Genomic DNA, 11306 nt, shown 5'->3' with positions numbered 1-11306 from the left:
TAGCTTACAGTCTTCAACCCCCTCCCCACTCCGCTCCCCTGCCTCCTTCCACTCCTCCCACCCCACTCTTCCCCCCCCCCTCCCCCCAAGCTCTGGGAGGGAAGGCCCGGCTGTCCGTGCAGACACGTCCTCTAGTGTGCGCGCCCTCGCACCGCGCAGGAGGAGTTCAAAGAGAACCTCCGGACGTCAGGAGAGCGGAGCTGCAGCCGCGAGACGGTGCGAGCCGGGAGGGCAGGGCCAGCACCCGCCATGGCCTGGGAATCCCTGCCAAAGCTTCCCGGAGGGCCTGCCTGGCACTCGGGGGCAGGCCGAAAGCGCGCGAGGGTTTCCCGGAAAACCCGCGGGGCTGCGGAGACGCTATTGCCACCGACCTAGCTCGCGCCTCGGCCCCACGCGTATGTTCAGGGTACAAGAAATAAGCCGGCGTCTACAAATCGAAGATTCCATGAAAAACGGGACTTCCTACAGGAGCCGGCCAGCCCCGCCCCGAGTGCCCCGCCCGTCCTTCCTGCCACCCAGACGCCCCGCTCCGTGCAGGCGGCCCCGCCCCGCTCCGGCTCGGCGCCGCCGAACTGTCCCGCCTGCGCACACGTGCGGTCGCAGCGATGGCGGACCCCCAGCTGCAGCTAGTGGCCCAGCGCATCCGCAGCTTCCCGGACTTCCCCACCCCGGGCGTGCTGTTCAGGTGCGCGCGGGCGGGCGCGGGCTGGCCACCGGGGACCGGGCGACCTGAGGGCCCCGCTGGGCGTTGGACCCGCTGGCCTGGGCCGTTGTCCCGCGCGTAGAGTGGGGCGGTCGGGGTGCCAGCGGGCTGTGCCCCAGGGGACCGCCATCCCCACGCCGAGACCCGACCCCGGAGTCACCAGGCCTGTGCTTGCGCGCCAGGGACATCTCGCCCCTCCTGAAGGACCCCAACTCCTTCCGCGCGGCCATCAGCCTCCTGGCGAACCACCTGAAGAAGACCCACGGCGGCAAGATCGACTACATCGCGGGCAAGTGGAGGGTCGGGGGTGAGGGGGCTCTGGCCGCCTCGGAGGATCATAAGTTGGAGGGGTCACTGGGTCTGGGCCAGGCCGCCGGAAGCTGGTTGTGTGGGGTTCGTTTTCCTGAGTCAGGCAGAGGGCGGGAGGGACGGCTCCATCTCTGCTTAGGGGAGGCCCAATAGTGGGAGTCCTTCAGGGGCCCTGCCTCTAGGTGCATGGTTGATCACCCCAGCGTGGGCTGTCAGGATGGAACCGCTGCCCCCTACTTTGCAGCCCTGAGATGGGTTACAGGCCCCTCCAGCGGCCTGAGGAGTGGCTTCTGCCAGGTGAGTACCGCCTTGCAGGCTGTGGGGCTTAGGGTGTCGATTTGGAGACGCCTGTTTATTTCTTGTACCCTGAACATACCCGTGGGGCCGAGGTGCGTGCCAAGGTCGATGGCATTAGCGTCTCCGCAGCCCTGGCGGGTTTTAGGGAAACCCTCTCCCAGTTCCTGGTCTCCGGCAGGGGAATTTCCCCAGGCAGTACCCGACCAGATTCCACTGGGTCATCGAGGTTTCTTGTTCTCCTTCTGCAAGCATGCATAGAGCACCCCCTGTGTGCCAGACTCTTGACCCAGTGTGGGGCTTGGAGAAGGCCTGCAGAGATAGGGAGGACTCTGGGGTCGGGTCTCCCCGTGAGAGCCCCACTCCCTGACCCTCCCATTGATCCCCACTGCCTGGGGGGCACAGGCCTGCTGTTGCCCTCTTCAGTTGTGTGTGTCCCCCTCACCACACTTCCTGTTCCATGTCAGGGAACTGCAAGAGGTGGCCCGTGCCCTGTCACTGCCTCTCCTTCAGAAGCTCCTGTGCTGAATGTTTCATAGCTATTACAGCCCAGTTAGAGATAACAGCTGAGCTTTGGAAAGAGGCCAGGTGACTTCCCCAAGGCCACCCAGCTATTACTCAACCATGTAGTGTGGACTTAGTCCCTAGCTCCACCTCCTAACTTCCCTCTCTCTAGCAACCAGCAGTCCCTGAGCATGGTAAGTCAACATTCCCTAAATAGATGGCCGTCATTGGCCTTTTAGCTGGCGTCAACAAGGCCAGGCATCCTGTGTCATTGTAGTGACTACTTGTCATTTTCCAGCCTGACCTGTGGGAACCCCCATGCTACTGTGCCACATGGCTGTCTCCCAATAACCCAGCTCTCACCAACAGGCCTGGACTCTCGAGGCTTTCTGTTTGGCCCCTCCCTGGCCCAGGAACTTGGCTTGGGCTGCGTGCTCATCCGGAAAGGTGGAAAGCTGCCGGGCCCCACAGTGTCCACCTCCTACACACTGGAATATGGGAAGGTGAGAGGGCTGGTGGCTGATCCCATGGACCCTCCTTCCCCGAAGAGAAAGTTGTAGAATCAAATAGAGCTGCCATGGTTGGAGTGGACATGGGAACTCAGAGAGGTCGAGACACTGGGCCAGGCTCACACAGCCAGGAAACAGCCGGGAGGGTTGAAACCGTGGCCCAGGTGGTAGCCCCTTGTTAGCCCCTGGGCTGTGCACACCAACACTGTTCTCAGAGATGTACCAACCATGTGCCTGCTTTCCATCCACAGGCTGACCTGGAAATCCAGACAGATGCCCTGGAACCAGGGCAGAAAGTGGTAGTCGTGGACGATCTGCTGGCCACTGGTGGTGAGGGTCTCCCCTGAGAGAAGAGGGCTTGGTTGGCACTGGGGAGTTTTGGGGGGGTGGAAGTGCCCTATGTGTGTGAGAAGTGGATTAGGTCCTTGACACTAGTTTACCTGCTTGCCAGATGGGACCCTATTACATGCCAACTCCTTCCCTTCCCTTCCATCAGGAACCATGCGCGCAGCCTGTGAGCTGCTGGGCCAGCTGCGGGTCGAGGTGTTGGAATGCCTGAGTGTGGTGGAGCTGACCTCGCTGAAAGGCAGAGAGAAGCTGGGGGCCGTGCCCTTTTTCTCCCTCCTGCAGTATGAGTGACCTCGATACCCTGCTCCACACCAGCTAGAAAAAGGAGAGGGCTGGCCTCTGTGGCTACACTTGACAACTTGCTATCCACCTGGACTTTTTTTTTTTAATACATTTTATTGATTTTTTTAGAGAGGAAGGGAGAGGGATTGAGAGTTAGAAACATCGATAAGAGAAAAACACCGATCAGCTGCCTCCTGCACACCTCCTACTGGGGATGTGCCCGCAACCAAGGCACATGCCCTTGACCGGAATCGAACCCGGGACTCTTGAATCCACAGGCCGATGCTCCATCCACTGAGCCAAACCGGTCAGGGCCACCTGGACTTTTTATCCATTTCTGTGGCTGAGTTACCATCCAGCTCCCGGGGTCCTTCCTGCAGGTTCTGGAAGTGCAAAGGCCTGAAGCCGGTGGCCCAGGGCAAAGCCAAGCCCAAGCTGCTCAGATTTCCAGTGAAATAAGAACATGATTGATCAACTCTGCTGGAGTGGTGTTTCTTCAGGTGCCCAGGGTGGGATCTGGGCCTCAGGACCAAGAGGCAGGGGAGGTACAGGGGACTCCATCAGAGCATTTATACACACGATTCACATATAACCTGGACATCTTCCTGTATATTTTACTTCTAGATTATAATACCTAATGCTATGTAAGTAGTGGTTATGCTGTACAGATGGTTACTCAGTACAGAGTAACCATCCTGGACCCACCAACACTGTAACTTTTTCCCTTTGCTTAGTTAGCTGACTGGCAGATAGAGGGCCAACTATCCTAAAAACCAAGGTGTAGACAGGGCTGGTTCCCCCATTCCTTGGCTCATGGCCCTATCCTCCATCTTCAAAGTCAGTGCTATACCATCCACCAAACTCTGCTGTGATGACACTGGGCCCATTAGGATAATACAGGATGAACTCTCAAGACCCCTGTGCTGGGGGGGGGGGGGGGGGATGTTATTCTGCCAATCACACTGCTCAAACCCATGCTGCCAGGAAAGCCACCCTACCCCCACATACCTGCACTCTGTGCAGCAAAGACAAATCCAAGGGAAACCAGTTTAATGACAGCATGCTGTAGGAGGTGGTTGTACCACCCACATGGCCAGATAATTCCATCCCCAGAGCCTAGTACAACTGCTGACCCTTGTGTGGATCAGGAATGGGAGAGCCAAATGCATTCTTAGAGAATAAAACAGGCACAGAGGGCCAAGCCAGGGCCTTGAGCCCATGTTTGTGTGTTGGTGTGCAGCCATCAGGCTCACAGCATCTCCTCAGCACGAGCAAAGCGGGCCAGCTGTGCAGTGACACTCGCCAAATCGGCAGCCTTGTCCAGCTTGACATAGGTATCAGTTCGGATGCGGTGGAGACTAAGCCAGTCAGGCAGCAGCTCAGAGAGGAGCTGCACGTGTTTCTCCATCTCCCCTGCAGAGAGAGGGGCCTCGTGAGGTGGGGGCCTGGGTGCACACAGGTGCTGCTCTCACCTCAGGGTTCTGTCAAGAAGCCTGCCTTAGTTGCAGCCCCTGCTTCCTCACCTCCCTCCAGGCTAGACAAATCTGTGTACCCAGCGGCAAGGGGGTAGACCGACAGAAGGACTGGGCCAGGGCAGTGACAGCACAGCCTTCCCAAGGAGGTGGCTCTCCCACTGAGCTTGTCACAGGTCCCAAGCCTGAAGCAGAAGTGTCCTGCAGCTTTGTGGGACCAGAAGGCTTGGGGAGGGGGTGGTCTCATAGGACCTCAAGGGCAAATGCCAGGTTTGTGAGGGGGAGACAACCTCAAGCTGCAGGATTAAAGGGACTCAGGTGATCTCAAGGGTACTGTGCCCACCCAACGCACACAAGCAGGTGTGGAGAATGGTGCAAATTTATGGTGCCCACCCTCATCTGGGACTCGGGACATGCAGCGTGGCCCTGCCCCCGCACATACCTGAGCTCATGGCCACGCGGTAGCTGCCTACCATCCTGGCGCAGGCCACCTCCATGGTGAGTGCTGGCTTGCGCTCTGACACAAAGATGCTACGCAAAACCCGGGCCAACTCAGGCAGCCGCTCAAGCCGCTGCAACCTCTGCTCCTGCTCCGGGCACCGCGTCATCTGTGCCAGCTGCTTCTGCACCTCCTTGGCCCGGATCTGCATTGGGCATGGAGAGTGGTCAGTGGACAGCTGTCCCCATTCCACCTCATCCCTGAACCCCAAACACTCACCCGCTCCAGCAGGTCCTGGGACACCCCCTTCAGGGGAGCAGGTGGAGTGGCCGGAGGGGTGGCTGGCAGTACCGGGCTGGAGGACACAGGGCTGCTGGGCACAGCTGTGCGCAGGGCTAAGTCATTCAGAGCCTTCTCCATCTGGATCAGGTCAGAGAGGAGATCAGAAGTCTCTCCTGGCCCAGCCACAGGGGAGGCCCTTCACACCCCATTTGATGGACCCCTGCCCAGGAGACCCTGTATGTCCAGCCCAAGTTCATCCCAGCACATCAAAGACCTGTGCTGGGCACCTCTATGTAGAGCCTGCCGGTAGGCAGTGCTCTGAACATAGGGAGGGCACATCCCACTACCCCCCAGGGCCCACAGCCATACATGGAGTTTGTTGGGTGCCCACATGGGGGTCGGGATACCTTTCCCTGGGAAACAGGGGCCAGTCTCACCCTGGGTGACATCAGACTTCGGGCTCGAGCCAGCACCTCCTGAGCAGTGGCCAGCGTCTCTGTGGTAGGTGGCTGGGGCAGCTCAGCAGGCTCGATGTCAGGCACTTCATCCACGTTGAAGCGAGGGTGCCAGCGTGTCAGCCGGTCCTCAGGCACCACCATGGGGGGATTCAGGGAGGCCAGGAAGACCTATCCAAGAAGGGGATACCCGATGACCCTGGGCACATCTGGCTGGGGTGGAGCGGGGCTGTAGAGGTTCCCATCCCACCAGCACCCACTGTAGTTATCGCAAGCCTCCCAAGTCTTGAGTCTGCTTCCCTGAGTTCCCCAATCCTGTGTTCCGGTCAGAACCCCTCACTTGAGGGCCAGGGTCCCCACCCAGCCCAGAATCCCCATCCACATGAGACAACGGCCCGCTTTGGTGAGTGGTTTAAGAGAACTCTAGAACAGTGGTCGTCAACCAGGGGTCCGAGGACCACTGGTGGTCCCTGAGGTCCGAAAGGTTGGCAACTGCTGCTCTAGAATACAGCCTCTCAAGGGGGCCTGTTTCCTGCTGGGTAAGAGGCAGATGTGACAACAACGCTGAAGGAGGGGACAGGCCACAGGGACACCTCATACAACAAGGACTGAGCTGGTCATCGTGGGGTCACTAGCTCACCCTGTGGTGCTCCCGGACACGCTCCACCAGGTTCTGGCTGAAGACCTGTCGCCGCTGTAGGAGGCGTGAGGCTGTGAGCTGGGGGGCCACGTTGCCACCCTCTGCAGAGAGAGTCCAAGCCTGAGCTCCGAGCCCCTGGGCTAGAGCCACTGGGGCACCAAGCCCCACACCATGGGTCTCAGACAAGGGGCCTGGTGCCCTCACATCCATGTTCAAAATGCAGTGTCACAGTTGGGGAAACCAAGGCTCAGAGATGAGTGGACTCAGCCAAGGCACACTCACCCTGATCCAACAGCGGCTCGATGGTGAGCTGGTAATCGGACCTCTTGACATTGTCTTTGAAGGTGGGGATGTTGCGCTCCTGGCGGAAGCGGTAGGAGGTAGGATACACGGTTTTGATCTGGCCCACATTGCGCTCCTCAAAGCGCCTACGGGATGAGGGTGTCAGGGGTCAGTGAGTTAGCTTCCACTGTAGGACAAGGCTCCCACCCAACAAGGGACTCCACTCACTTCCGCATCATGTCCTGGACACCCTGCTTGACCTTGGCAAAGGTCACAGTCTCCGAGCGGTTGTAGAGCATGCCCACAATGGTGTCCATGCTGCGGAACATCTCAGCCAACACCTGGTACTTGTAAGGCAGCACGAGGCCAGGAAGGCCTGGCTGGGCCAGAGCATGGAAGCGTTGATAGGCAGGTGCCTTCTCTTCACTGCAGGGAGGGAGCCAGGCCTTGAGAGAAGCATCAGACCCACATCCCCTCCAGGACCCAATGGCTGACAAAGCAGCCGGGGATACCCCAGAGCTGGGGCTTGCAAAATTGCCCCCATGACACACTGCATACCAGTTTACAAATTCCTATATGCCCAGCTCCCCATCATAAGCACTATCAGGGATGGAGACAGAAAAGGGTGGCTTCAAACCCAGCTCCACCATGTCCCTGGCCACCCCAAGCCCTGGTTTCCATATCTCTAAGAGGCACATGACAACCACAGGACCTGGAGAGGACAAACAATGATAGAAAGCAAATGCCCAATCACCACGGGCTATCATTTGAAATCCGTAAGGGTCCACTGAGGCAGGAATTGTCACCCTCTTAGATGGAGGGTGAAGAGCTAGTGACTGGCACTAAGATCTGAGTGTCCTATCCACTGTGCTGGCTCCCTGATGGAGCAGCTCCAGACCTGTGCCCAGCCCTGCCCCTACCAGGCCTCCCACTAGCCTACCCTTTCCTGGGGTGCCTCCCACCCAAAACTCACCATGGCTCTGATGGGTGCCCCTCGGTCTCCAGCACACTGGGTTCCCCGGCATCATTCCCAGGGGCACTTGCCCTCAGTTCCCGGGCCCGTGCCCCCAGCTCCCGGGCCCGCTGCAGGCATGACTTGAGTTCAGAGAGGGTGACTTTCGAGGAGACCTGTAGACACAGGATGCTGTCAGCCAGCCAGTTACCCTACATCCCCCTCCCCAGCCCTTGGTCCAGCCTCCTCACCTTGTCCTTCTGGGGTGCCAGTTTGGGCAGCTGACCTGAGAGGGCAGCCTTCTTTGTCTTCTTGCTCGGAGAGGAGTGCTCTGGGGAGCCAGAGGCGGCTGGGGAGCCAGGGCCAGGGACCTGGGAGAAAGGACCCCAGAGGTGACCCAGTGACGAGACCCTATGGTGTTCTGGCTCTACAGAAGGAGGACGCCCTGCTGCCCCCAGTCCAGCCTCTCGGAAGCACCCCTGTTAAGAGAGGGGCCTGGCATTTACCAGCCCGCCCAGCTCTGGCTTCCTCCGCCCAGCTCTGGCTTCCTCCGGCGCCCCCACTCAAAGTGTCTTCCCCGTCCCTCAATGCAAGTCCTCTCCTTTCGGTGGCCACAGGACACCGGCCTGGCAGCTCGGACTTAGCTCCTGCAATGCCTCTCGGCCAGTATCTCCGCCCAGGCCATGACCCGGTCTTCCACTTGGGGTCTCTGTGTACCCTCTGCAGCCAGCCACCTGGTCTCTGCAGAAGCCCTCCCCTGCCTGCCCCCACCCCATCGGTTTCTCCCCTCCCCGCACGGCCCCGGCCACCCCGCGCCCTCACCACATCGGCGGGCAGCCTCAGCCTCCTGCGCGCAGGCGGCGCGGGCTGGTCGAGCGTGGGCTCGTCGCTCGCAGGCTCGGCGGGCGGGCGGGCGCGCTTGCGGCTGCCGCCCGAGGTGGAAACCTGGGCGGGAAGCGCGGACTTGGCGGGGCTGGGGGTGCGCCAGTTCGGCTTGGCCCGCAAAGACGCGGCGCGGGGACCAGGGCGGCGGCGCAAGAAGAAGTCGGTGACGCGGCGCTGCGCCATGGCGAGGCGGGAGCCGGGCAGCGGGAGCCGGGCAGCGGACGGAAGTGGCGCCAGTCTTGGCGCCGATTTTCGCGCCACGCGTGGCCCCGCCCCCTCCGTCGGCGGAACCATCGACGTAGAGAGGGCTGGGAAATGGACGCGCCCAGGAGCCTGCGCGCTGGTGCTCTCAGGCTGCTTCGGCCGCGCGCACGCGTCACGGCGCGGTCCTCTCCGCGGGGTTTGGAGGTGTCTGCTGCGTCAGTCTCAGGTCTTCCCTGGCCTCTACGTGCGATACCGCGGTTCCGATGGACACCAAGCCAGTACAGTACGGAAAAACGATATAGTGTGTTTAACAGAAAATTGTTACGCTAGTTACAGCTTAAATGTAATTACAGTATAATAAACAGCTGCGCTTGGCAGGGGCGCTGGGCTAGGTGGCGTGGCTGCGCTTGTCACCTGGCTGTGCACGTGACCTAGCTTCGCACGTGACGGGGTCGGGGCACCCCATATTACAGACTGGGAAACAGGCCTAGGTCGTGGGCGACTTGTCCAAGGCCCCCCTCCCCCCAGCTGGAGAGTGACCTGGGGAGAAAGTACACCCCAGAAAGAAAAATATTCTAGAATTAGAGAAATATACAAAAACTACTGAATTGTACACTTTTTAAAAGGGTGAACTTTATTATGTGAATTATATCTCAAGCTATTTATTTTTAAGAGTTGCTTTCAAAATAGTTGAAGTGTTAGTTCTTAAAACCTGATGCTTAGGTTATCTGGAAAACTTGAGAGCCTGATGCCAGATAAGCAAGGCTCAATGCCTGTGTGATTCCCATCTCAGAAAAATGCTGCTCCTCCGGTCCTGAAGTGAGTCTGCAGATCTGGAAGAAAGAAACCACAAGGGTTTTTCACTGCCAGGCATGGGAGCGGGGAGAAGGCTGAGAGAGGGGCTTTACTTTTGCAAGTTTTCTGTAAAGAGCATGAATTGTGCCTAAAAAAAAAAAAGTTAAAGAAACAGAAATGTCAGGTGATGCCACTGGTGCTTGCAAAATGACAAGAGAAAGTTGGAGGTTGATGGAACAAGTAAGTGAAGCATCAAGTTTCCTTATGTAAAACGGGAGCCAGAAACTAGTCTAGACCCTTATTTTGCAAACAACCAGTAGCAAATAATTAGCACCAGAACCAGTGTGGAAGGTTGTGGCCAGCATTTTTAAAGCGACGTGTTTGTTAGTTTTGTTTTGGTATGTGTGCTGTGGGCCACCACTTAAAACGTATTTAACGTGTGGTTGGGGGTTGGAGGCAGGAATTGACCTGATTCAAAGCTGAGCACCCCAAATTTAAGCCTGCCTTGCATTAAAGAGAGAAAGCTTGCAGGATTCCACAACTCTAATGGGAGCATAAACTTTTGGCTCACAGTTGCTTATCAGGAGAGAGGGCGTTATCTTCTCACCCAGTGGCCTGGTGGTTCCCCACTCTGTTTCACATTTAGAAAATAAAGAAGCACCTGGTCTTAAAAAGGTAGAGGCAGCTGGACCTAATCACAAATGGCTTGTCAATATCTGGCTGCTGGCAGTTTGGCCCAGCCCCTATCCTCTGTAGATAAGTTGATGGTCAGGATGCAGTCAGTAGGCCTCCCCAGGGCCTCCAAAATGCTGAGCAGGCTCCACCAACATTTCATTTGTCTTAAACCTGCCCACCCACAGAGTGGTGGAACCACAGAGTGCTGTCCTGGACTCATGCCATCCAGTGCTGTGTGAAGGGGCTGGAAGCAGGTTCCATGGTTGTGAGAAATCTAGGAGACCACCTCGGGAAGGGGACTCCCCACCTGGCCACCACACAGCTGTGTGACTTAGGCTGCACTGCCAGGCATGTCCACCTCCAGGGTAAAGAGACATGCACAGCATTGCTATCAATTTGGCCAGACTCAGGACAGGAGCCTGAAGGCAGAGGTGGGCCCTAGCAACCCCCAAATGGTTCTGGGGATGAGCTGAATCCTAGAAGGACTATCCAGAGGGGTCTTGTAGAGTCCAGAATATGAATGTAAAATGAGTCTGTCCCATGTGGGATGAGGGGCAAGAAGTCTTGGTACTCTGGGGACTTAAAGTATGGCCTGCATTGACCCCTCACAACTAGCCAACAGGAAGGGGGCATGCTACAGAGCAGGGGCCTTGGGACCCTCTCCAGTGCTATGGTGAGTATCCTTGCCCTGGCACAGGGTCTGGCTAGGCCACTATTACACTTTTTCCTTTTTTTTTCTTTTTTTTTTTCTTCTTTTTTTTACTTTATAGAGAGGAAGGGAGACAGAAAAAAAAACACTGATTTGTTGTTCCACTTATTTATGTATTCACTAGAGGCCCAGTGCACAAATCCGTGCACGAGTGGAGTCTGGCCGGCCTGGCCCCAATCAGGGCAAATTGGGGCTGGGCCTGTTGGGAGGAGGAGATGGCGGGAGGTTGGCCGGCTTGCCCCACTCTCTGATCAGGACAGTTCACTGGCCACAGTGGGCGTCATAGCGATCAGTCATTATGGCCGTTAAGGTCGCTGGCTTTTTACATATATAGATTGGTTGATTCTTTAAAAAAGAAAATAAAACATTTCTATTGAATTCAGAGAGGAAGGGAAAGGGAGAGAGAGAAACATCAATGATGAGAGAAAATCATCAGTCGGCTGCCTCCTTCACGCCCACTACTGGGGATCAAGTCCATAACCACACCAGCCAGGCTCATTGGTTGATTATTGTATGTGCCCCAACCCACAACCTTGGCGTATTGGGATGATGCTCTAACCAACTGAG

The 11306-nt window shown here is 57.5% G+C and overlaps 2 protein-coding genes across 3 annotated transcripts; one reads left to right on the top strand and one right to left on the bottom strand.

Moving 5' to 3' along the window:
- The first annotated feature begins 204 nt into the window (after window positions 1–204).
- On the top strand, window positions 205–3429 carry APRT (adenine phosphoribosyltransferase). 2 transcript variants are annotated; one of them, XM_081108654.1, is made up of 6 exons: window positions 378–685; window positions 886–992; window positions 1257–1309; window positions 2180–2313; window positions 2571–2649; window positions 2816–3429. In XM_081108654.1, the coding sequence occupies exons 1-6, from the start codon at window positions 398–400 to the stop codon at window positions 2956–2958; spliced, it is 804 nt and encodes a 267-aa protein (XP_080964780.1). In that variant the 5' UTR covers window positions 378–397; the 3' UTR covers window positions 2959–3429. The 2 variants fall into 2 exon arrangements, with proteins under 2 accessions (XP_080964781.1, XP_080964780.1); XM_081108655.1 differs by lacking the exon at window positions 1257–1309 and having other exon boundaries at window positions 205–685.
- On the bottom strand, window positions 3423–8888 carry CDT1 (chromatin licensing and DNA replication factor 1). Its single transcript, XM_081108653.1, has 10 exons — window positions 8294–8888; window positions 7723–7842; window positions 7493–7647; window positions 6748–6945; window positions 6520–6665; window positions 6238–6338; window positions 5580–5768; window positions 5140–5280; window positions 4864–5065; window positions 3423–4362 (listed from the first exon to the last, which is right to left on the bottom strand). Exons 1-10 carry the CDS (start codon window positions 8648–8650, stop codon window positions 4199–4201), a joined length of 1773 nt encoding a protein of 590 aa, XP_080964779.1. The 5' UTR covers window positions 8651–8888; the 3' UTR covers window positions 3423–4198.
- Window positions 8889–11306: the final 2418 nt, after the last annotated feature.

The sequence above is a fragment of the Myotis nattereri genome, assembly GCF_964212035.1.
Source record: "Myotis nattereri genome assembly, chromosome: 15".
NCBI lineage: Eukaryota > Metazoa > Chordata > Mammalia > Chiroptera > Vespertilionidae > Myotis > Myotis nattereri.
The sequence above is the reverse complement of the archived record's forward strand: the minus strand, read 5'-3'. Positions and strand labels throughout refer to the sequence as shown.

Coding starts and splice junctions, on each gene's coding strand:
- APRT (XM_081108654.1), top strand. CDS start 398: ATGTTCAGGGTACAAGAAATAAGCCGGCGTCTACAAATCGAAGATTCC. Junction 993..1,256: donor CAAGATCGACTACATCGCGG/GCAAGTGGAGGG, acceptor CCTACTTTGCAG/CCCTGAGATGGGTTACAGGC. Junction 1,310..2,179: donor TGAGGAGTGGCTTCTGCCAG/GTGAGTACCGCC, acceptor TCTCACCAACAG/GCCTGGACTCTCGAGGCTTT.
- CDT1 (XM_081108653.1), bottom strand. CDS start 8,650: ATGGTTCCGCCGACGGAGGGGGCGGGGCCACGCGTGGCGCGAAAATCG. Junction 7,843..8,293: donor TGAGGCTGCCCGCCGATGTG/GTGAGGGCGCGG, acceptor CCTTTCTCCCAG/GTCCCTGGCCCTGGCTCCCC. Junction 6,946..7,492: donor GGGCACCCATCAGAGCCATG/GTGAGTTTTGGG, acceptor CCCTCCCTGCAG/TGAAGAGAAGGCACCTGCCT.